Raw genomic sequence first — 24,331 nt, 5'->3', positions numbered from 1 at the left:
AAAGTGGGAAAAAACCCGGAGTCAACTCCGATCTTACTCCGATAATTTCCGAATCGACTCCGGAAGGTAGGTCCATCCGAAGTCGTACGCAAACGTCCGGAGTCACCCGGAGTCGCCCGTAATCGGTCGAAGTCGGAGTCGTCTAGAGTTGATTCCGAATCCAAACGACTCCGAATGACTTCAAATGGCCCCGGATGACTCCTCACGACTCCAACTCTGGGATCAACTAGATATTGCCGAAGTCGGATCGGAGTCGTGAGTTCGCTCCAAAGAGTACATGACTAGACTAGTAATCTATAAAAAAAAAATGAATTCATGAAAAATGAATGAGTTGTACTCCGGAGTATGCTCGTGGATCAGCTGCGATTCCGACTAAACAGCTGAATCCGACTTCGGATCAATATTAGATTTGACTACACAATCGGGACGAATCGGAACAAGTACAGATGAGTTCGCACGATCTCTGATGACATCGAGTGAGTCTGGACGACTCCGGCTGATTCCGAATGATAATCTGACAAAACTCATTATCTGGATATTATATTTTTGAATGAACTTTTGAAACTATACACGATAACAGACATTACATAGAAATATGGGTTCATCGAGCGATTTTGTGTTTTTTTATGTACAAAACGCATAATTGTTCAGACAAATTGCTTTTAGCAATTACTAAATAGTATGTTTTTGCTCTCAATTTATTTTATTTCGAATTAAAAAAAAATAAACACTTTTAGTTGTGACTTGTATTTCAATTACTGAACAAATGTTCCCCCATGTAATAATTTCTCACGAATTCATATTTAATTCGTCATACCCCAGCATAACTCATTTTTTTGAAGCAAACCTTCTAGGACTGAGTATAAAATTAAGATTTCCAATAATTTTACTCGAAATACTCCAAAACTCATGAAACTGCAACGTTATTTTGATTCATATTCCTGACAGTTTCATGCTCATGTTTTAAATTACGAAGGTTTTGATTTATATATATATATATATATATATATATATATATATATATATATATATATATATATATATATATATATATATATATAGGGTAAATGTACCAATAGTGGTGCAATTTGTAGTGGTGCCGATGTGTTTTAATGGATTTAAGGTGTCAGGAAGGACAATTTCAGAATATTTTAACACATACCAATTGGAATATGTTTTATCTACGCAATCACAACCATTTTTATCATGAAATACATCAAATTTACGAAAGAATACATAATTTTGTGACTGCTTCGTTGTACCTATAATGGTGGTATGGTTCCTATAGTCGTCGTATTGTGTTCCTATAGTGGTGGTAAACAAAGATGCATCAAAAACGGTGTATAATATCAATGAAACTTAGTTTCAAAGCTGTTTTCGTATGAATAGCAAAGATTATTGCCATAATATTGGTTTCTTGTGTAATTTGATCGTAAAAAATGTATAAATTTGATCACTGAAACTATTGACAAAAGTACTGCATCACACCTGTTGTCAACCTACACCCGGAAGAGTGTGCTTGACTTCAAAGTCAATTTTTCATTCAGCCATATAAGCGAATTTTGGCCTGTTTTTGGTAAATTACCTACATAAAACTCATTTCTGTTGCTTATTTTAGTGAAAACAATACGACATGTCAAAAATATCCTCGAAAAAATCTAAAACGACCTGTTTTCATTGATTTTATAACTATAACCACTATAGGAACATGCCTGTTTTGTGTACATATAATGGCACTATGGTAAAAAACACTTAAAAATGCATAAATATGGTCAAAAGGCAAATAATTTTGATAAAACAATAACATTTCATAACAGTTATGTTGAAAAACTAGTAATTACGTAGTTATGTGGTCATTTAGAACGTTAACAGAAAAATGAGTTTCGTTATGAAATGCTAAGGATTTTGGAAAAATGTTGACACATTTCACAAAATAATGTATTTTTCGGTCACTAAGTAACGGAATGGCCCATTTAATTTTTAGAACCTTTGTAAAAGGCTAAAGAACATTTCACACTAACGTAAATAACTTAATTACTTGTAATTTGCCGTATGAACCGCATTTTAGTGCAATACCACCACTATTGGTACTACCACCACTATAGGTACATTTACCCTATATCGGACAGCCTCAAAATTTCATTTATAATATTTATATTAACACACACACTACACCTTTTTTTGTTTTTAACTTATATTTACGTCCAGACAACAGATTCTGAGGGTCATCGTCGTCCTGGGTCGACAGGACGACGGTCTTACTGACAATGGGGTTTGCGTCCGGTTTTCCTCTTGCATTCAACCGAAGTACTGCTGCGCGATTCGAAGATCTTTCCTGTACGGCCATTAAGGCATTAGGCACATCTATCTTCAAATATCGTTGTTTTATTATTATCACTGAATCTTTGTACTTGTTATTATCACTGTCAAAGAAACGTATTTTTATGCAATTAATTACAATTTACTTCGGCTGTCCGGAATTAAAATCAAGATAAACAATATTGCTCCAAATTCCGGACCGTATTAAATACGTGTTTTAATGAAATTCAGGGCACAATATGATAAAACAATATTGTTTTCACGCTGACAACTACTTCCACAATTGATTCCGATATATTTCAATACACGTGGACGCGATTAATAAGAATTATCTAAGAAATAACACTGGTGTGGATTTGAAGCAAAACTGCTAAGAAAGCCTCTGGTGGTCATGTATTTACTATGGCAACAGGGCCTACTAGGGGTCAGACACATTTTTAAAATATTCTAGCACATAATGGCCATTATGTAAAATTAAAAAGCGGTATGGCCAGGGACTAGATAGGAAGCAATTCAATAAACGCATGCCGAGTGTCCGAAATTTGAAGCTGTCCGTAATTTGAAGCATAACGGTATTTGGTTTTACTGTTCTTTAACTTGTTTTTGTTGTGCTTTAACTGTTTCCTATGATTTCTTATGAACTAATACTTCAATTTGATATCTGCCTAAACGTTATACGAAAGCACTATGAAACATGAAATAATTAGTTTAAAAAGTCGTACATTAAAACAACAACAACAAAATAACAAAAAAGAAGAATTATCTCATTATAAACTACTTCCCAGCTCCATCTCCCATAACTGACCTTCGTCGTCTACTCACGAATGTTTTGTTTAGCATCCACACATTTCACGCCTGTCGCTTGGCCCAATCGGCATCGGCTGGGTAGCTGCCATAGACTCGTGTCGATTGCAACCTTACCAGTTGCGACAGTGTTTAGCCCTCCCGTGTCCTATTTTTTAATGCCCCAAAGTGCACCATTTCCTTCAAGGAGCCCTGTCCCATAATAATAATAATAACAAAAAAAACCTTTGCCAGCGGAGGGCAGTGTGAAGCGAAACGGCCCCAAAATTCTCAACCATCTCTCGGCCAAGATGGCAAAGCAGATGACGAATCGATTTACAACTGCACCCACTGGACAGCCGTATCGAGACGGTATCGTTCCACCGGCACGACGGGGCGTTACGGATTGTAACGTTCGGTTTCACCTGCGCCGCACGGACCACCGCACGGCACCGTAGGCTGAAAAATTAATCCGTCACTCAGGCGGGCCGCGTGCGAGCTACCGTGTTGACGAATTCGTTGCCAAAGCCAAGGTTCGCCCAAGGGGTCACCCTTATGCGGGACCGGAGTTTCGGAGTGAGTGAGGGAAAACAACAGCCTCCGCAAACCAACCAAGCTCCACCGTCGATCGTGCGGTGAAGATATTGTAGCAAAACTTGATTGCCTACTTGATTTGCTAGTGTTTTATTTCGGAGGTGGCATCGAGCGCGACTCGAAAGCGTGCACTGGAGACTGGAGAACGAACCCTTTCCGTTGCCCTGCGAATGTTCACATTGCCCCGCGGTGTCCATTAAACGATTGTAACCGCAACCAAATTCATTTGTACGATCGTTGATTAATTGCCCAGGTCGGGCCGGTACACACCCTGTTGCTTCAAACTGTGTTGTTAATGTATATGCGAAGGTAGTTTTTACGACACTTTTCCATGGCACTGAAATGTTCTTACACCGCCAAGGATCTCGGATCGGTTTAGCTAGGGGAGTTTTAGCTAAATCATTTCGCTCACGTTCGCCATTTGGGTGGGTTAGAATGAAATGTAAGGTTACCTCTTTTGGTTTGGCCTTAGCGTTCCTATGCTTTCTTCTACGACACAGCTGAATGAAGGTTTAGAGATTTGTGTCTCAGAGATATGATTTAACTACATGCGAACAACACAATCAATTCTATATTCTAGGTGGTCTGAGATGTTGTTATAGATAAGAGTTCAAATATTTTATTTTTAGATTTTATGCAAAATTTGGTTTATTATTAATGTATGTCAAATCATTCAATAGTTAAGAATTTTAATAAAGTCAGTTGAAATGGTTTATGAAGGAGAAAGAGTAATGACCAGTTTCATAAACAAGTATGCTTCATACTATCCAAATTTGAAATGAATAGTATGATCGGTGTAGCGGTCGTGTGGTACAATCATCAACTTATACGACTTACAAACATGCCCGGAATGGGTTCAAGCCTCGTATAAAGCGTCCTTAGCAATGATGGATTTATTCGACTGAGTGTGATACTAAATAAGTTACGAAAGCCTGTATTGGTCGACATTTGGCATAGATCATTACACCAAAAAGAAGAAGAAGGAAGAAGGATCATCGTTGAACAATACATTCATTTTAACAATTTTTATTACTGGACTCGATGTGGTGGCTGCTATCATGTTTTGCTTATACAGTATTTTCCCGAGTCACGTGACACTCGAGTTACGCGAATTCGAGTTACGCAAATTTTTATTTTTGACAATACAGATGTCTTCTTCTTCTTCTTCAGATTCTTCAGTTCCGATGTTAAATCACTAAAATTTTCTGTATCAATTGACAAATGAAAAATAATTTTTTTTTTCTGTTCAAAAGTTTTAAATCACTAAAAAGACAGAGATAACCGCATTTTCTACATCAATTGCAGTAAATAAGTAAGAAAGTATATACTACTTACTTACTTATCCGGCGCTACAACCGCTTTGCGGTCTTGGCCTGCCTCAGGAGTGTCCGAAACCGCTCACGGTCTCGCGCCTTCGTCTGCCAATCCGTTATCCCGGCCTTAATGGCGGACGTCTCCACGCCATCTTACCACCTCAATTTGGGCCTACCACGCCTCCTCTGTCCTTGTGGACGGCCTAAAAAGACTTTACAGGCTGGGTCGTCCGTTTTCATGCGTACAACATGTCGCACCGGAGCCTGGCGAGCTTTATACGCTGTACGACAGTGAGGTCGCCGTACATCTCGTATAGCTCGTCATTATATCGGATCCTCCATTGCCCTTCCACACATACGGGGCCTAGTATCCTTTTGAGCATCTTCCTCTCGAACGCGGCTAAGAGGGCTTCGTCAGATTTGGACAGTGTCCATGTCTCAGAGGCGTATGTGAGTACTGGTACTATATAGGTACTATATAGTCCCAGCTTCGTCCGTCGCGACAGGTTCTTTGAGGTGAACTGCTTTTTCAGGCTTTAGAATGACCGGTTGGCAGCCAGCATCCTTGCGCACAACGCAGCTTCCATACTGTTGTCGTTGCTGACCTTTGACCCCAGATAGGTGAATTCTGGGACGACTTCAAAAGTGCGTTCACCTATCTGTACATCACACCTACGTAGATTCGGATTATTTATTGGTAGGTCCGCTGATGTTGCCACCATCAGTTTGGTCTTTGCCTCGTTTATCTGCAATCCGAGGCTCTCTGCCGGCTGCTCAATCCCTTGGTAGGCTTCTGCTACATAGGAGAGCCGCAGACCAATGATGTCTATATCATCAGCGTATGCCAGGATCTGGGTTGACTTATAGAAGATGGTTCCCGCAGTCTCCATCCTCGAGTCGCGGATGGCCCTCTCTAGCGCCAAGTTGAATAGCAGACAGGCAAGCCCGTCCCCCTGGCGCAGACCCTTGGTGGTAGCAAAAGGTCCTGAGAGTTTTCCATCCACCCTCACCTGGCAAGTGTCGTTGGTCATAGTCATTCGGATTAGCCATATCAGTTTGGCCGGGATTCCAAATGAGCTCATAGCGTCGTACAGTTTTACCCTGGCTATGCTATCGTATGCGGCTTTGAAGTCTATGAAGAGATGGTATGTGTCGTTTCTGTATTCAGCCATCTTCTCCAAGATCTGCCGCATGGTGAAGATCTGATCAGTGGTTGATTTTCCGTTTCGGAATCCTCTTTGATAGTTTCCTACTATCTCTTCGACGTGCGGGACAAGGCGATCCTGAAGGATCAGGGAGAATATTTTATAGGCGGTATTCAACACCGTAATACCCCTGTAGTTGTTGCAGTCCAACCTGTCTCCCTTCTTGTATACGGGGTAGATGATGCCGAGATTCCAATCACAGGGCATCGATTCGCTATCCCACCCCTCAGTAACTATTTGATGAATCTCGTTTTCTAGTCGTGCACCTCCATTCTTGACCAGTTCAGCTGCAATTCCGTCGGTTCCGGGTGCCTTGTTATTTTTCAGCCGACGGATAGCCTTTCGTGTTTCTTCTATGCTAGGTGGCAGTAGCATGACATTATCTGCTAGTGGCGCTTCTAGCTGTTCGCTAAACTGGTCGTTGAGTAATTCATCAAAGTACTGAGCCCACCGCGAGAGGACCTCTGGCTGGTTACTAACCAGATCTCCATCCTTGTTGCGACAGCAGGTTATCTTAGGTACAACGTTGTTTCGGTGACCTGCTATCGCTTGGTAAAACTTTCGTGTCGGTCCGTACGCCTCTCTGGTTTGCTCGAGTTCCCGCATGTTTTGCTCTTCCAAAGCATGCTTCTTGGAGCGGTGAACTCGTTTCTCTTTGCGTCTGAGCCGTGAATATTCCTCTGCGCATGCCCGCGTTCTATGCCGTTGCTGCATTGCTCGGTATGCAGTATTCTTACGTTCGGTCACTTGTCTGCATTCATCGTCGAACCAGCCAGATTTGGTGTAGCCACGACGTGGTGGGAGTATATTTCTTGCACAGTTTATTATTTTAGTTTTTAGAGCGTTCCACCTCTCGCTCGTAGTTTCATATCTGTTTTCTGGTAGTAGAGACTCGTCTAAAGCGGCTTTCAATTCCTGTTGGACAGTAATATCCCTTAGAGAGTCCGTGTTGAGCCGAGGCTGCGTGTTTTCTCCGCCCCCATTGGCGCGGGGGCGGGCGATTCTACAACGTATCACTAAGCCAACCAAGTGTGATAGTGATCGGAATCGATATTGGCTCCTCGATAAGTTCTGACGTTTAACAGGCTCGACTGTCGTCGGCGGCTTATTAACACGTGGTCGATCTGGTTGAAGGATTCGCCATCCGGGTGCGCCCACGTCATTTTGTGGATGTCCCTCCGCGCAAATTTGATACTTCCTACAACCAGATTGTTCGCTGCGGCGAACTGGACCAATCTACTACCATTATCGTTACTGTGCTCATGCAGACTGTGACAGCCAGTGTATTGGCGGTACATTGGCTCCCTACCGACTTTTGCGTTGAATTCCCCCAGGATGATTTTGAGGTCATGCCTGGGGCACGCATCTATAGTTCTAGCGAGGCGGCCGTAAAAATGGTCCTTCTCCTCTTCCTCTTTATCTTCGGTAGGGGCGTGAACGTTTATGAAGCTTGTATTAAAAAATTTGCCTCGCATGCGCAGGGTGCATAGCCTATCGTTTATAGCCTTGAAATCTATGATTACGGATTTCAGCCGGGGACCTACGGCGAAACCCGTTCCGAGCACGTGGTGGCGGTCGTGGCAGCTGTAGTAAATGTCGTAGCATTGCTTACCACGCCTGTTGTGCACACCGTTCCCTAGCCACCGAATCTCTTGTAGAGCTACGAGGTCCATGCTCAGTGTGGCTAGGGCGTCATCAAGTTGTTTCAAGGCTCCGGCTTTGCTAAGAGTGCGTACGTTCCATGAGCCCATTTTGATCGTTGTCCGGGGGCATTGCGTTGGGTCGGTATCGTTAAGTCCGTTTCGTATCCTTCTGATGCTTTCTGTAGTCAGTTGTTCCGTGAGACTGGGTGACTGGCCCTGCGCCCACGTGGCCGTTTTATTTAGCGTCGGGTTGCCCCCCCGACGTTCAGGCACCCAGTTTCCCAGGATACCCACCCCCCCTCCTGGTTCGCCATATGCCACCATCCGCCCAAGGGGTTGGATCTAGCCCGTGTACCCAAGCTAGGATATATGGAGGCACATGTTACCACTCTGCACGACGAGGACGTGTCGGAATAGGAGTTGGATGGGAGAGCCTATGTTATCCCTCGGAGGGCTTCGGATCCCATCCCATTACAGAGCTAAGAAAGTATATAAATGAATTAAATTGAATAAAAAATCATTATACCCACTAGGGTTACGGAATCCATCAATTTGACGGAATTTACACTTTGAAGTGAAATACGAAAAATACCATTTATTTTATCTTGATTTTTTCTTTTCGTAAATTTACCATAACACTCTATGAGCATAAGTATTATTTTATTAAGTTTCATAGATTTTCAGAAACATATGTGGTGTACCTATCCCTACGGAACCCGTCAAATTGACGGATGGGTTGATTACATATTGTTTATTTAGATAAGTTGTAACATTTTTCATTAAAAGTAAATGTAGGAATGAAAGAGAACTATAAACCGCTTATTATCAAACAAAAAATCTTGATAAATTATTTAAATAAAGAAGCCCCAAACGGAATTGCTGATTAACTTATTTCTCGTGTTTTCCAATTTTTAATGGTTACATGTTAAACGATTCATAATTTTAATAAAATATAGTTTTTCATGATTTTAACCAATCTAAATACGTATTTTTATCCATCCGTCAAAATGACGGCTGTCCGTAGCGATAGGTATATAACAACTCGCGTAACTCGGGGATAGCCTGTAAATATTTAAATGTATAAGCTTTAGAAGAACTCAGATGTTTAGAAAAGAAAAGTTTTTAAAGCAATTTTTATGAATCAAACGTCATTTGTCACAGATTTTAAACAGCTTCATGGACATAAATTGAAAATGGTAATGGTTCATTCTCATTCCAAACGTCACTGTGACTGGTCGAAGATTCTCTGCGCTCCGACTATTTTCAATATTATTCCGAGAAAACCTGTATCTTTGCTGAACTTGTTGCTGGTGTAGGTGACTTCATTGCCTGGTTTTGTTTAACAACTGGATTATTCACCGTCAATCACCTGGAAACGTTTTCCGGCCCACAATCATCACGTCGCTTCAACATCACAATCAATCGCTCATCCACAAAGCAATGGCTGGTATTTGTTCCGCCTGTGCTAACGACATCGTAGCTGCTGATCGCATTGTGAAATGCCAGGGTTGGTGCAACTCTGAGTTTCACTTCTCATGCAGCGGACTTTCTGAGGAACTTTCCGCTACTATAGAGTCCTGTGCACAACTTTTTTGGGCTTGTAAAGCCTGTGTAAAGTTTCACAAGGATCCGCGTACGGCCGTGTTGAGGTCATCCACCCCGTACACTCACACTTCTGTCGACCTACTGTCCAGCATAGCCGACCTTAAAGCGGGCCTCCGTAGCGAGCTGTCACAGCATACCACAGCTATTAAGTTAGAGCTTCTGGAAGTTTTAAAGGCGGAAATCCGTTCCTGCTTGCGATCGACGCATGCCGCCACCGATTTACCGTCTCAACGGCCCATTCATCACAATTCAGCGCCTAAATTGTTTAATTCAGTGGTCAAAAATATCCCCGGTACTATTACACCCACACTACAACAGTATCCATCATTAGCCGCTTCTCTTAGTGTGAGTGCGAACGAACCGTCATCCTTCACCAATATGCCACCAGTTTACAACCCGCAAACACCACTACTCAGAGGATCGGGATCGCCGCTCGATTCTGACACACTAGACACCATCCCACACACCGATACGCGAATGTGGCTATTCTTTACGCGTTTCTCCCCATCGGTTACCACTGAGCAGATTTCTCTCATGGTACAAGTACGGCTAGCACTCGATAAGCGGGATGTGTTTGTACACCGTTTGACGAAGCTTGGTGCCGACACTAGTACACTCTCATTTATCTCATTTAAGGTGGGCATACCAGCCACTTTACGCAACAAGGCTCTCTCACCTAACACATGGCCCTCTGCTCTTACCTACCGAGAGTTCCGTGACTATCGGACCAATAATTATAACACTAATACCTGTGCAACAACTGAAACAAATTCGATGCTCGATCAAAACGTTACTCCCGCTACCGACACTTATCATAATCCTCTCTCACATTCTGGAGGGAGTGCCGCGATGCCAACTACTACAACAGATACGCTCGCACAGCCCGTTACGATTTCCTCACCTGCCATGACCACTACAGACGCAGCTTTGTTTACAAACGAACCACATCTTGACCTTAATGAGCGAATGCTTGTTACCACCACACCTACTAGGTCACCTCCCGAATGCTTAGCCGCTCCTAAAAAACGACCGAAGCGAAACGCTAAACGGACTGATGAATCTGCTGACGCTGGCCCGTCGGATGAATAGCAATCTTGCACCGCATCCGGCGATGCACCTCGTTCAGCTCATCCCAGTCTCTCTATCTACTACCAAAATGTACGTGGTCTACGAACGAAAACTACAAATCTTCGCCTGGCGCTATCAGAATCAGAATATGATTTTATCATTCTTACCGAGACTTGGCTTACTCAGTCCATACCTTCTTCGCTCCTCACTGACGATCATTATCATATCTACAGGTGCGATAGGAATCTTTCCAACAGTGCCCTCTCACGCGGTGGGGGTGTTTTAATTGCAAGTTCCTCTTCAATACCGACATGTGAAATCGCATCGCCTAATACCATACTGGAACAACTTTGGATCAAAACATTGCTGCCAGGTGTCTCTGTTTACATCGGCGTTGTTTACATTCCGCCTAGTCATGCGAATGACCCCGCAGTGATGAACGCTTTACATGATAGTGTACGTGAAATTTCAAGCCGCATTAAAGAGAGCGATTTATTATACGTCTTCGGAGATTTCAATAAACCTGATATCAGATGGGAGCTGACTAATACATCAGAAGCCACCGATTGCTCTCCATGTTATTCTGTCATGCATTATGCACCTTTATGCAATTCCGTGGCTAATACCGATTTCGTTGATGGGTTGCATAGTACCGGATTATTTCAGTTGAGTGGTATTGCAAATCAATCTGGGCGTCAATTGGATCTGGTCTTCGCAAACCTTGCCGCAACCAATATTTTGTGCGACTCAATCACACCTCTGCACTCTGTGAATGGTACTTCGGCTCTAGAGAACTTCCTCCCATACGTAACACACTGTAGTATTCCACTTCTCAGTGAGGACTTTCATCATCCTTCATTGGATATGATGATTTATTATCCCGTACAACTATCCCACACCACCAACAGTCACACTCGCAGTATAGTCAATAGAAATTTCTTCAAAACGAATGTGGAACGTATGAATGCCCTTATTGTGTCGTTTGACCGTAATTTTGACTGCTCCAACTTTTCCACTATCGACGAAGCCACCGATTGCTTTAGCGTTTTTATGCGCTCAGCGATTAATTCCTGCGTTCCTGTTGCTCAACGAAAGCCTGGCCCCGATTGGTCTAATGCATCTTTAAGACGGTTGAAAAAAATAAAATCAAAAGCCTACGCGGATTACAGTAGAACGAGATCATCGCTGCATAGGAGAATTTTTTTCGATGCACTGAACAATTATCGTCGACATAATCGTGTGCTCTACCGCTCCTTCATTCGCCGTACTGAAAGGCAGCTATTTTCTAAGCCGACACGGTTCTGGAGCTTCTGGAACAAACGGCGCAATATAAGAAGTATCCCTCCGTCAATGAGCTACAATGGCCAAACTAGTATCGATACATCCGATATTTGCAACACTCTCGCCAATCGTTTCGCTGATGCATTCACCCTTCCTGTTCACAATCCTAACACACTAGCAGAGGCCACCCGCAATACTCCATCGGATGCTATCGATTTTATTATACCCACAATTGACGAAGCATTAATTGCGCGCACACTCAACGATATAAAACCATCTACATCATCTGGACCTGACAATATTCCCGCATACATATTGAAGCACTGCCGTCAATCACTCGCACCCATTCTTGCCAAAATATTTAATGATTCCCTTATGCGTGGCACGTATCCTGAGTCCTGGAAACACGCGCGAATGATTCCTATCCATAAAAAAGGCAGTCGACTTCATGCTAGTAATTATCGTGGCATTGTATCCCTATGCGCTTGTGCAAAGGTGTTTGAGCTCATTCTATACAATCCGCTACTCACAGCAGTTCAAAACTATATGAGCCCTAGTCAGCATGGATTTCTCCCAAGGAGATCTTCCACCACAAATCTTGCTGAATTTGTTGGCTACTGCTTCGACAACATGGATCGTGGTACTCAAGTTGATGCAGTATATATCGACTTCAGGGCTGCGTTCGATAGTATTTCTCATGATATTCTACTTTCGAAGCTAAAAAAACTCGGTTTCCTCGACTGGCACATCACCTGGCTGCGTTCATATTTAACTGGTCGTTCGTACTACATAAGTATAGGATCTCATCGTTCTCACTCTTTCACCAGCTCCTCCGGTGTGCCTCAAGGGAGTAATTTGGGACCGCTACTCTTCCTCATCTATATAAATGATCTATCTTTCGTTTTACCGCCAGGCCAACACCTAATGTACGCCGACGATGTAAAAATATTCGCTCCAGTTAGAAACGACAGTGACTGTGTACGCCTTCAAACGATCCTTGAGAATCTGGATAGCTGGTGCAGCAGAAACGCTCTCCAAGTGTGTGCTGATAAATGCCAGTGTATATCATTCAGCAGAGCCCGTCACCCCATCACGTTTACATACACTATGCTCAACACGGCTTTGGCTCGCACGACATGTATCCGTGATCTGGGGGTGCTACTCGATCAGAAGATGTCATTTCGCCCTCACATTGATAGCGTTGTTGCGAAGGGAAATCAGCTACTTGGTTTAATTACGCGGACCTGTAGCGAGTTTACCGATCCCATGTGCGTCAAGTCGATCTTCTGTGCCATCGTAAGGTCGTGCCTGGAGTACTGCTGTCCGATCTGGTGCCCGCTTGGCGTTGGTGACATCAATCGCCTCGAAGCCATTCAACGGAGACTCACCAGGTACGCGGTTCGACTCCTTCCATGGCAATCCCACCACGCTCGGCCCACCTACCATCAGCGGTGTCTGCTTCTCGGACTTGAACCACTCTGCTCTCGACGTAAAAACGCCCAATGCCTTTTCATATTTCGGCTCCTTAACGGAGAGATCGATTCCCCGGCATTACTAGCCAGCATCAATTTGTTCGCTCCCTGTCGGATTCTTAGATCCAATTTCCATCTCCGTGTACCGCGTACCCGCAACAACCATAGCCAGGGACACCCTATTATACGTATGTCCCTCGAGTTCAATGAAGTGTTAGATTTGTTCGATTTTAGTATGTCTACTTCCACGTTCAAGGAGAAATTGCGTCTACGTCACATGTAATGTTTGCTTATAACTAGATGTTTATTTATATGCTCCTTAATTTAATTATAAGGTTGCCGATTAGACACGATGGTCCGTCGGTTTATATATGAAATAAATAAATAAATAAATAAATAAAAAAACGCTATAATTCATTGCACATTTCAATAATTCTCATTGGAAAAACATGTAGTCAATAAACATTGGCTAGGATTTACCAAAACATAATGTAAATTTCATTTAAAAAATCAGGAATTTGTGATAAAGTATATACTTTAACTCATTATCCATGCTATTAGAGTATCCGGGCGAGGTCCAGTCACGATGTAGCACAACTGTATTTTGAACCGCTGAACACTTAGTGCTTTCTTACTTCTTTTTTTGTATGTCCTCTGTTCAAAATAGAAGTAAGATCGATGGTGTCAAACTACAGAGTAATAACCCGTTTACTGACATGTACTACTATAGTGTTTGAAATCGTAATTCGGTCTTCTATCCTATCCGCCTGCTTGCAGGTTCAAATCTCTCCCTATTGTCTCCCGATTGTGACTTGCGATGACGTATTTTAGCTCTTCATTTCTTCTCCAAAATTATTTTTTGCAGTAATAAATGCTTAATACTCCTCTTTTTTTTATTTTACTTTGGCGCAACGACCTTCCGCCGTTTCACAGTCCTCAGAGGCTAGCCTTTACCACTGATGGAATCCATACGGGACTTGAACCCATGGTGTGCTGGTCCTGAAGTCGTACGAATTGCAGACTGCACCACGGGACTGCTTGATTTACTACCATGTTATGCGCCTGCACTACAGTTAAGAGTGCAGAATACTCTGGATATGGTGTCTCTTCGTACTGCGTTTGGATCCTTCGAACATTTCTTTACTTCAATTCTAGAATTTAATCAACCATCAACTCCAACCCTTTAATGAATTCCTTCTGCTCCTTTCTTCCTATTGATATTATCGTTATTATTATTATTGTTTTTATCATTCAAATTACAATTTTTACCTTTCGTATTTCAAAGATCGTCTTCTTCTTCTTCTTTTGGCTCAACAACCGTTGTCGGTCAAGGCCTGCCTGTACCACTTGTCGGGTTGGCTTTCAGTGATTTTTCGATAACCCCCCATAGCAGGCCAGTCAGTCCTACGTATGGCGGCATGGTCTATTTGGGGCTTGAACCCATGACGAGCATGTTGTTAAGTCGTACAAGTAGACGACTCTATCACGAGACCGGTTTAAAAGATCAAGTAGGTATATTATAGGAGCGGTCCCGTGGTACAGTCGTCAACACAAACAGCTCAATAACATGCCCATTGGGTTCAAGCCCAGAATGGACCGTCTCCCCGTAGCAAGGACTGACTATCCGGCTGCGTGGTAATGAATTAAGTCTCGCAAGTCTGTAAAGGCCGGCATGTCCACGTAGGACGTTACGATAAATAGAAGCAGAAGAAGGTATAGAATATGAAAATGAATAAATATGAAAGTATTGTATGTATAGGCTGATAGAATAAATTTGTGCAATGCTAATGATCATAATAAATTGAATGTAATCCTTCAATTTCAACAATTCTTAAAAGAAAGAGAAAAATCCAATCAGGGATTTCAAATAGTGAACAATAATGATATAGTACGAACTAATGAAATATTTGACATCTAACTTGGAAGTCTTTTCCAAAAATAAAAAGTCTAAATTATTGAAATATTTCACAGAAAGTTTTGAGAAATCACCCAACACTATAAGCTAGCCTTATTCGAGCAAAACATAAAATCTTCCTGAAGAAATCCCAGGTAGCAATTATTTTTCCATTAACTTTTCGTTTAACTACTACTTTTGCACTACGTCATTTGAAGTGTACTATCAAGCGCTATCAGCAAACTCAAAAAGCATGCTTCCCACATTCCTTTCAAGATCCATCGGACATCTTTTTCGGTCGTCATTCCCATCGGATCTAGCTCAGTATCGCTTTGAGCACAAGCACAACCCATTCCCGGCGATTATGTAATGTGCATGGAACCATTTCGACGTAGTTTTTTTTCCTCAAACGACAAACGAGGTGAAAAGAAATCAACGACCTCATCCAAAGCCAAAGCTTTGCAAGAGATGAACAATTTTCCACAGTTTTCCTTCCTTCATGTGAATCTGCACAGCCGGGCACGCGCAACACCGGGGCGAACAACGTGGTGGCTATTCAAATGCGACTGCAAAAGCATACAGAAGCCACCTTAGCCGCAAACATCAACAAAACGGTGGGTCGCTTCGTCTTGTGATACGATTGTCCCGGGAACGTTAAAACAAGCGTCACGCTTATCGAAATACGTGCTGGCCATTTTGAAGAAGGTAAAAGGTGTCCCATACATGCAACCGTGAGCTCAGGTTGCGCAAAAGGTGAAGAAAAAACCAAAACGACAAGGAATTAACGGAGTTGGTCGATTGGCTGGCGCTGCAGTGAAGATGGTACACGTACGTTGCTACTTTCGATGCAAAACCCCATTCAGGTGCACTTGCAACTGTGACACCAACAGCGCAGCCCATATTCAAGATGATAGCCGTGGATAATTCTTACGGGCATGATCCGCGGAATGATAAATGTTCAGCCGACTATCGGCTATCAGCAGTTGTAAGCAATGGCTGACGACACGCAAAACTTGCGCATGCTGCTGTTGTCGCTGGGCTGGATTGATGATTTGATGGGGCCGATTATCTTTACAGGTGTGCGGTGCATCCTTTCTGTAGTAGGAAAAACACAAAAAAGAAAAAGTTGTGTAATCGGTGTAGTTGGACCATTTTACAAACGCTACGCAACTCCTATTCTTGTGGTTTAATTCAATTAAAATTCATTAAGAAAGCTACCATTTAAAAAAAACCATGTTTTTTTCAACTATTTCATTTGTTCTTTTACAATTAATTAAGATTCATTTTATTTACATACCTCATTTTTTTGTTTATTTTTATAAATAATTTCAATCAATCTCCATCTTGATTGTTATTTTTCATGGAATCAAATGTATTGTATCAGTTGCTGTTTGTGTTAGTTTACTCATGCAAATTTAACAATGCATTTACAATATTTAATTTAATATTTAATTTATAAAAATTAACAAAAAAAACCCGAACCCCTTGACAGATTTGCCCGAGTAGTGCTGAGGCTAGGTGAGCGGGCCTTTGCAGTTTTACCCGAGCAGTTCTCGGGATGTCCTAATAGGATGCTTATAAGATAAGGGAATTGAATTCTACGGCACATTTGAAATTCCTAGTGGATTCCAAAAAGAGTGACATAGAGCCAATTCTCATCACATAAAGTTCACTTCCCTCATCACGTAAAGTTAAAACGTAAAAAAGTGTCCCAAAATTATGAAACCTCTGAAAACCTTGTAACCTTTTTATACTTTATATATTTATTCATTAATAAACAATGCAGTTGATTAGCATTTTAATTTTTTTTATACTGTACATACACTTTCAGGCAACTAGGATTATCATTATTAAACAATTGTTCTTTAATAAATTTACTTCAAACACAAATCATATATAGGGCAGCAATTTTAACGGTTCATTGCACAGCACGTGTTGGGTACGGCCGTTCAGTTCAATTCATCGAGAGGGACACAAATTAACATTTTCCATATTTAAAAGCCAACTCATACAGATATGGGATTCATTAGATTTCATTAAGTCAAATTTTGTTAAATCGTACAAAAGTATGATAGAAACGACAGATATTATTGTAACGGTCTAAAATTCAAATTAATTTGGAGCACCCTGTGTACTTTGCGAGCGTGCCCCGCAGGTAGAAAACTATACTGCGCTGACATTTCGAAAGCGCGCCAACGTGAATGTTTTGATTCTGTCCTTGCAACGAACACTGCACATTGAATTAAATCAACAAATTCACTCATCGATAAGATGATATACAGCCAAGAGTGAGTTAAGATAAAGTATATTTAATAGGAATTATGTATCAAATTGATTACATCCACCTCTTTTTCAGCTACGCACGCTCCATAGACGATGTGCGCACGATTGTGCAGCACGCCAAACTCGATCACAAAAACCTCACCAACACCGCGCAAGCTATTTACTATCCCCGGAACGAGGAGGGCCACGATATCGGCAACATAAAACTGCTCGAGGTGGACGAACACATCCTGGAGGAGATAAAGAAGGGCAGCGAAATATGCTTCAAGGGTGCGCTGAACGAGAAGGTCGTGCTATGTACCGAGTCGCGCACGTACGAGATGAAGGAAGCGGAAATATCGAACAGCTTGTTGCTGGTGAAGGGTCTTAAGCTCGCTCAAGCCACGAGCCGATCGCCTATCAAAAGTCCCAAGGGAGGTGTCAACACGTCGATGGACAGCAGCATAGAGGAGGAGCAGGAGGATCCCGACAAGATCGACACGATTGACGAGGTGGAACGGAAGGATGTGGTGAAAATATTTCACGACTATTTCGAGCTACGTCAGGTGAAACCAAAGTACCGGAAAATCATCGATCTGCTGCGACTGACGCGGTACGCCGGTACGGAGAACGAGCATTTGATCGATCGGTCGTTACTGTTTCGATTCAAACAGCTGCTCGACACGGTACAGTGCAGTAAGGATGAGTTTCACGAGGGACTAAAGAAGTATCGAGCCATCGAGGTTGATGATCGTGTGCGCATGTTGGACATAGAGTAAGTCACCAATGTTTAGCGTGCTTAATATATACATTTTCCTAGAGGCGAAGGAACTCCGTTGGAGCCAAAGCCTCTATAAACTATTCAAACAACAACAACTTAATATATAAATTAACCGAATCTATCCTTTCCTGCAGGTACGAATATCGTGTACTCACATTGCTCCTGTCCGTGGTATCGGAAAACTCCTGGGAACTTGACGCAATCGACAAAGACGTCACGCTGGAGGCGATGCAAGGCATCATACCGTTCGAGGTGGTTGACGGCATGTTTAACGTGTACACCACCCCAAGCGAACGCACGCCGGGCCGTTTCCAGTACCGCGAGGATCTCGTGTGCGCCATGTTTGCCGAAAAAATCCTCCAGCACGGGTTGAAGTTTCATATCGATGAGTTTCTGGTCACCTGGCAGGAAGCATTGCCCGAGGGTTTCGAAGCAAATGAGCAGTATCTGCGTGGCATCGGTATTATTGATCGCGAAGGCAGCGTTCCGTGCGTCCGGGGGCTAAACGAGGCCGATCTTCCGATGAATTTGCTTGGCCGGCTCGATATGCTGTTCCGGACGAAGGAGCGATGGAACCTGGAACAGATTGAACCGTACATTGAGTGTTTTGCGACGCCAACGGTGGGCGTCACCTCGATACTGGCCAAGTACACACGCTCGCTCGTCGTTAAGGGCGTTCGGATGTACGTGTCGAAGCATTAGGAATGTAAAAGATCGCGCTTACTTATTTATATGATGTTGTAAATTTGCTTTTTTACAAAATTTATTTAAAGGAGAACAAAGTTTGCCTCACTAAAAACTCCCTCAATTTGCTCGCTTCTTCTTTCGTTGCTGCTTTTTCTCGAGAATGCGCTGCTGTTCGGCTTTACGCACCACGGTGATGGCGGACTGTTCCGTCGCCGCCGGTTCGCTCATCGTAGGGTTAATGTTCAACGACGGATAGCTCATCTCGATGCGTTCAGCTACAATCGGCCTCGCCAGCAGCTGGCTAAGCTCCAGCCGTTTTGCCCGAAACTGTCTCTTCCGCTTGGTCTGCTCCGTCCGTCGTACCTCCTCCTGCTCGCTGTCCATCTCCGATTCGCTCTGGAACTCCTTTGCCAGCTGATCCTCCCATGAACGGGTCGCCCCTTCCCGGCGCTGCTGCAGATCCATTCGCTCGATTTGCCGCGCCAACGTTACCCGTTCCTTCACCTGTCGCATCACCCGCTCGCTGGTCGGATACAGTGGCAGATCCTCCGTGCGGCCCAAATCTTGGTTCAGCTTAACGTAGTCCCTCACCTCGGACGGTCCAATCAGCAGCACCGTCAAACCTTCCTTGCTTGCGCGTGCCGTACGCCCCGAACGGTGCACATAGTTTTCCGTCGTCTTCGGCACCTGATAGTGGATAACGTGGTCCACGTTCGGAATGTCCAAACCACGCGCGGCTACATCGGTCGCAATCAGCAGTGCCCGTGGGTTGGCCGTAAAACGCTCCAGATTCTTCAGCCGCTGGCGCTGCTGCATGCTTCCGAACAGACTAAGCGGCTGGCAGTTCAGATAGTCGAACAGAGAAACGAGCCGCTTCACGCAGTCGATCGAGTTGCAGAACACGAGCGTGCGACCGGGATGACGATCGAGGAAGTAGTACAGATAAAAGTCTTTGTGCTCCATCTGGCACAGGATACGCGATTCGGTTAGCGTACGAGCAGTGCCGTGGTCTTGCGTAAGGTCGACGATCTTCGGATCGGTCATACCGATGGTTTCGATTAGATTCGCCATACGCTGGCCGGGCGTTAGTTTGAGCGCTTTTTTCGACTTCTTAGGATGTCCTGTGGAGGAAAAAGTATACGGCAGAGAAGAAATTGGTAATAGTATCGTAAAAAATGCTACAAATGCTATCAAAACATACTTTTTATATGAGTAGGCATCTCATGGTCCATCGTAAGCGTGGCAGAGAAGATATAGTTCCGACGAAGCTTCTTTGCCTCCTCGTTGGCGTTGATCAGGGCCAGCAGTTCCTTCAGCTCCTCAAAGTGTCCCTTTTCCAGCATTCGATCTGTTTCATCGATAACGAGATATCTGAAAAACAGGAAATTATTCCATAAATTGACCAATACTTTCGCACATTCCTCACAAAGCCACACACACACACACACACCTGATGTCTGCCACCTTGGAAAGGTGATGATTTTCACTCTTAACCAGCTCCCACAGCCGACCCGGCGTTGCGATCACTATCTCCGGACATTTGCGCAGCATGCGTTCCTGCTTCACCGTGGCCAAACCACCGAACACGGTCGCAATGTTAATGTCGGTATACTTAGCGACCGCCTTCAGATGATCGTTAATCTGTACCGCTAATTCACGAGTCGGTGTAAGGATTAACCCGTACAAGGGTTTGTCTTCAGGGGCGGCTGACGAATTGCCCAGCTTACAACCCTCCTCTGCGAACACCTTTGCATCCTCCTCCGTGACTTCCATATCTTCCGGTGGAGGCGTCATTTCGTGCTCGCTCGAATCATCCGCCACCAGTTTCTTGCCCTTCTTCAGACGCATGATACCTTCTAGCATCGGTATGCCGAAGGCAAGAGTCTTTCCGCTGCCCGTTTCCGCTGCACCGAGCAAATCGCGACGCCCGTAAATGGCAACCGGAAGTGATTTGTTTTGGATCTCGGTCGGTACCTTGAAACCTTTGTCGGCAAGCGCTCGCACAACCGGTTCTGATACGCCCAGCTGTACCCAAGCCTGGAAAAGGAAAGAATTCGAGTTAACACAGGAAAATCATGCTAAAGAAGCTGCCACTACAACTCACCGTGTAGTCCGCAGTGGAATAAGGCTCCGGAACGGGTTTGTCAGACACTTTAGTGCCATTGTTTTGCTTCGATTGGTGTTGCTGCGGTTTGGTACTGGAACTGGACTTGGGAGGTTCCGGCTCTTTCTGCGCTTCAGCTTTATTGTTTTGTTTTGATTTTTTCTCCTCCTTCTTGGAGCTGGAATTGAGCTGCGAAACAGTCGTTTTGGTTTCCTTTACCAAGGGTTCTGTTTGCTTCTGCTGCTTTTTAGTGGCTTTTGGAGGTTTTAGCAACATCGAAAAGGTCGAACTGGTCGCTTCCTCTGCCTCTTCGCCTGGTTCCCTGTCATTTTTCTTCGACTTTACGGGCGGAGACTCTTTCTCGGGCTTATTCTTTTTCTTCGGCTGATCATCAAAACCCGAATCATCTTCACTCGAGTCGGTCTCAGCTTGCGGTTTCATTTTTTTGGCTTTCTTCTTCTTCTTCTTGCTTTTCGTCTCTTTCTCCGAATCATCGCTATCATCGTCGCTATCATCACTGTCGCTGCCGAATGAGCGCTTAAGTTTCGACTTCTTTTTCCTCTCTAAGCTATCAATATCCTTGTCGTACTGAAAGCAAAGAGTTAATGAATTATTCACAAATGATTTCAACTCTACACGATCGAGTTATTTACGTTACCTTTCTCTTTTCCTTCCGCACAAAGTCGCCGGAGTAGTTCTCGAGCACTTCCAGCCCGATGAAGCCACCAAAATCGGCACCCTCGTCCGAAATGACCGGACCGTTCAGTTTCACCTGTTGCCACGAAGCATCTTTCGTTTTCTGCTTGGCGGGCCTTTTCTTCGGATTAAACTTACGTTGCTTTTGCATGTTTAGAGAAGAACTTTAATAAAGTGTGCCGGTAGCGCACGTGTTTTCAACTCTGCCGATTAACGAAAACAAACAGCTGTCAAACAGTCGAAACGTCACTCCATATAGCGCGTGGCCACGGAGCTGAAAAAATGTTGAAAAATTTTTCAACTTTGTCAAAATTGCTTGTCAACTGCAAAAAAGAGCTTTTCTCGTGGCCGCACCAAAAACATACACAAGAGCGACAAAAAGCTCCAACATCTGAATATCATCGATATTTTGTTTAAGAAACACTAACTAGGTACATAAATCAATTAGAATCATGCATTTTAGCATTATTATCATAACAATGGGTCACAACTGCGCCAAATAGCTGTTTGTTTACGCTTTTTCACGAACGTCAAATTTTGTCAACTTTTGTCAACTTTTTTTCCTGGCTGCTCCAGGTCACAAAATTTTGACAAAAGCTCAAAAAAGTGACAAAAGCTCACATTTTGAAAAATTTGTCAGCATTTTGTCACTCCCGTGGCCTTTCGCTTATAGGGGATGCAACCAGTGTGGCCAGATTATTTTGGCAGATTTCGGCAGGAGCACTGTTGAGAACGCGACAATTTAAATTTAATCAATTATTTTAACGATAATTTTCGTTTTAAGCTTTTACCGCCGACAGCGAGATTCAAATTCAAATTCAAAGTATTTTCTTTGACGAGCACTTCTCGGAATCCACACAACTGACATTTTCTTCTTATTAAGAACATAAATGTTTATGGATAAAATTTTGAATTCAAAACGCATGTAGCATTTTTCAAGTGCCAGGCAAACAAACGTGCATTGTGCGCGATAAGTAACAAATGAGGATAGCGATTCTTGAAACAGCATCCCAAGCGCCACAGATTAAGCTTAAACGACTGAAAAATCAAATATCAGTGATTTTCGGTAGGATAAATGGAAAATCGGTAGTTTTAGGGCGGACATCTGTGAATCGGTAGGCATATAAAAAATTGGTAGGAATACAGATAAATCGGTATTTCTGGTCACTGCAACAGGGGGGTGGTTTTCAGAAGTTTCAAACGTCTTGGAATAGCTTACAAAGTGGTTAGACGTGTTCACACGTGGCTTTTTTTAAATTACAAACATCAGTTATTTACCAACAAAAATATTGACCACAGAATACGAATACGGAAAGTATAGATCATATCCTACCAACCAAATAAGAAGAAGAAGAAGAAGACTTCAGAATACAGGCGGTCCCCGAGATACACGGTTAATGGGGACCGAAAACGGTCGCAAAATACCGCGTATCTCGAATTTCCGCGTAAGTCGAATCTCGTGATTTCCAGCTAAAATATAACAAATTTTCGTGTAATTTTCCAAGTAGGGGGCGGTTTTAGTCACTTTATGAATTATTTGATATGATTCTGACTGAATATAACTGTTTTAAACCTTTTGAAATAGTTTTGAACATTCGATCAAAACGGAAATTATTTGGCAATTTGCAATTGATGTGTCAAATCAGTACAATTTGCTCAAAGAATTGTCAAATTTAGAAAACCGCGTATCTCCGAATCCGCGTATAAGAGGTACCGTGTATCTCGGGGACCGCCTGTAGTGCTGTATTTCCATGAGATTAAAAAGATAATCTACGGTTTATGTAATAAACGTAATATGAACCATCACAGTGCCTAGAATTTATATTTTGATTTTAAGTAATTAATTTAAATATTTTGATCATTTAAAGTAGATTTGATGTTCTTGATTATGATACTTAATTTTCACAGGTTTATTAGGAATCTTTTTTTACACATGTTTGTTTACTTTTTTATAGCTGCTACATTGATGAATCTCAAAAGATGCATGAATGACTTTTTGGACGTACACCATGATTCGGAACTATTTTACGGTTCCAAATAAAGTCGTATCTCGTGGATCACCCGTATTCCCGTTGAAGCCTCATATCAACCATCCCCCCATTGCAAGGACTGACTATCCGGCTGGGTGGTACTAAAAATAAGTATCAAAAGCCTGTATAGGTCACGTTGACTGCGTAGCTCGTTATGACAAATAGTAGAAGGATATTAAGATTCAGATTCGTGAATTTGAATGAGATTAGCCCATCAATAACTTATAAATTTATTTAAACAACAAAATTCAAAATGCAGCATACGGGTCGTTATTGGCTGATGCGATGTAAAATACAACAATCGATATTACTTTCTTACATGAAAAGGAATTCTAATATTACACTCTTTTTGTGTTTAGATCTTATCAATCCTTAAAATATGATTTTTTTTTGTAGAATTGACAATGAGTAATGTATAATAGTATTAATATACAACATCGTTTATCTTCAACGTGAAATCTGCTACATAAAAAAGTGTATCATTAATTACATCACAAATTGATGCATAAAAAATCAATAATAATAGTATCATAAATTATTTAAAAAAAAAACTAATAGACAATTCTTAAAAGCTTCTTCTACTTCTATTTTGCA

The 24,331-nt window shown here is 42.7% G+C and overlaps 2 protein-coding genes across 2 annotated transcripts; one reads left to right on the top strand and one right to left on the bottom strand.

The window, feature by feature from the left end:
* Positions 1-17,347: 17,347 nt before the first annotated feature.
* Positions 17,348-19,019, top strand: LOC1272506 (sister chromatid cohesion protein DCC1). The gene is made up of 3 exons (XM_311420.5): positions 17,348-17,465; positions 17,534-18,214; positions 18,355-19,019. Exons 1-3 carry the CDS (start codon positions 17,449-17,451, stop codon positions 18,920-18,922), a joined length of 1,266 nt encoding a protein of 421 aa, XP_311420.5. The 5' UTR covers positions 17,348-17,448; the 3' UTR covers positions 18,923-19,019.
* On the bottom strand, positions 18,948-21,951 carry LOC1272505 (ATP-dependent RNA helicase DDX24). Its single transcript, XM_061656990.1, has 5 exons — positions 21,670-21,951; positions 21,012-21,599; positions 20,358-20,944; positions 20,109-20,278; positions 18,948-20,028 (listed from the first exon to the last, which is right to left on the bottom strand). Exons 1-5 carry the CDS (start codon positions 21,856-21,858, stop codon positions 19,025-19,027), a joined length of 2,538 nt encoding a protein of 845 aa, XP_061512974.1. The 5' UTR covers positions 21,859-21,951; the 3' UTR covers positions 18,948-19,024.
* Between the last annotated feature and the right edge of the window lie 2,380 nt (positions 21,952-24,331).

Source organism: Anopheles gambiae, chromosome 3 (genome assembly GCF_943734735.2).
Source record: "Anopheles gambiae chromosome 3, idAnoGambNW_F1_1, whole genome shotgun sequence".
NCBI classification, from domain to species: Eukaryota; Metazoa; Arthropoda; class Insecta; order Diptera; family Culicidae; genus Anopheles; species Anopheles gambiae.
This window is presented reverse-complemented; position numbering and strand designations above follow the sequence as displayed.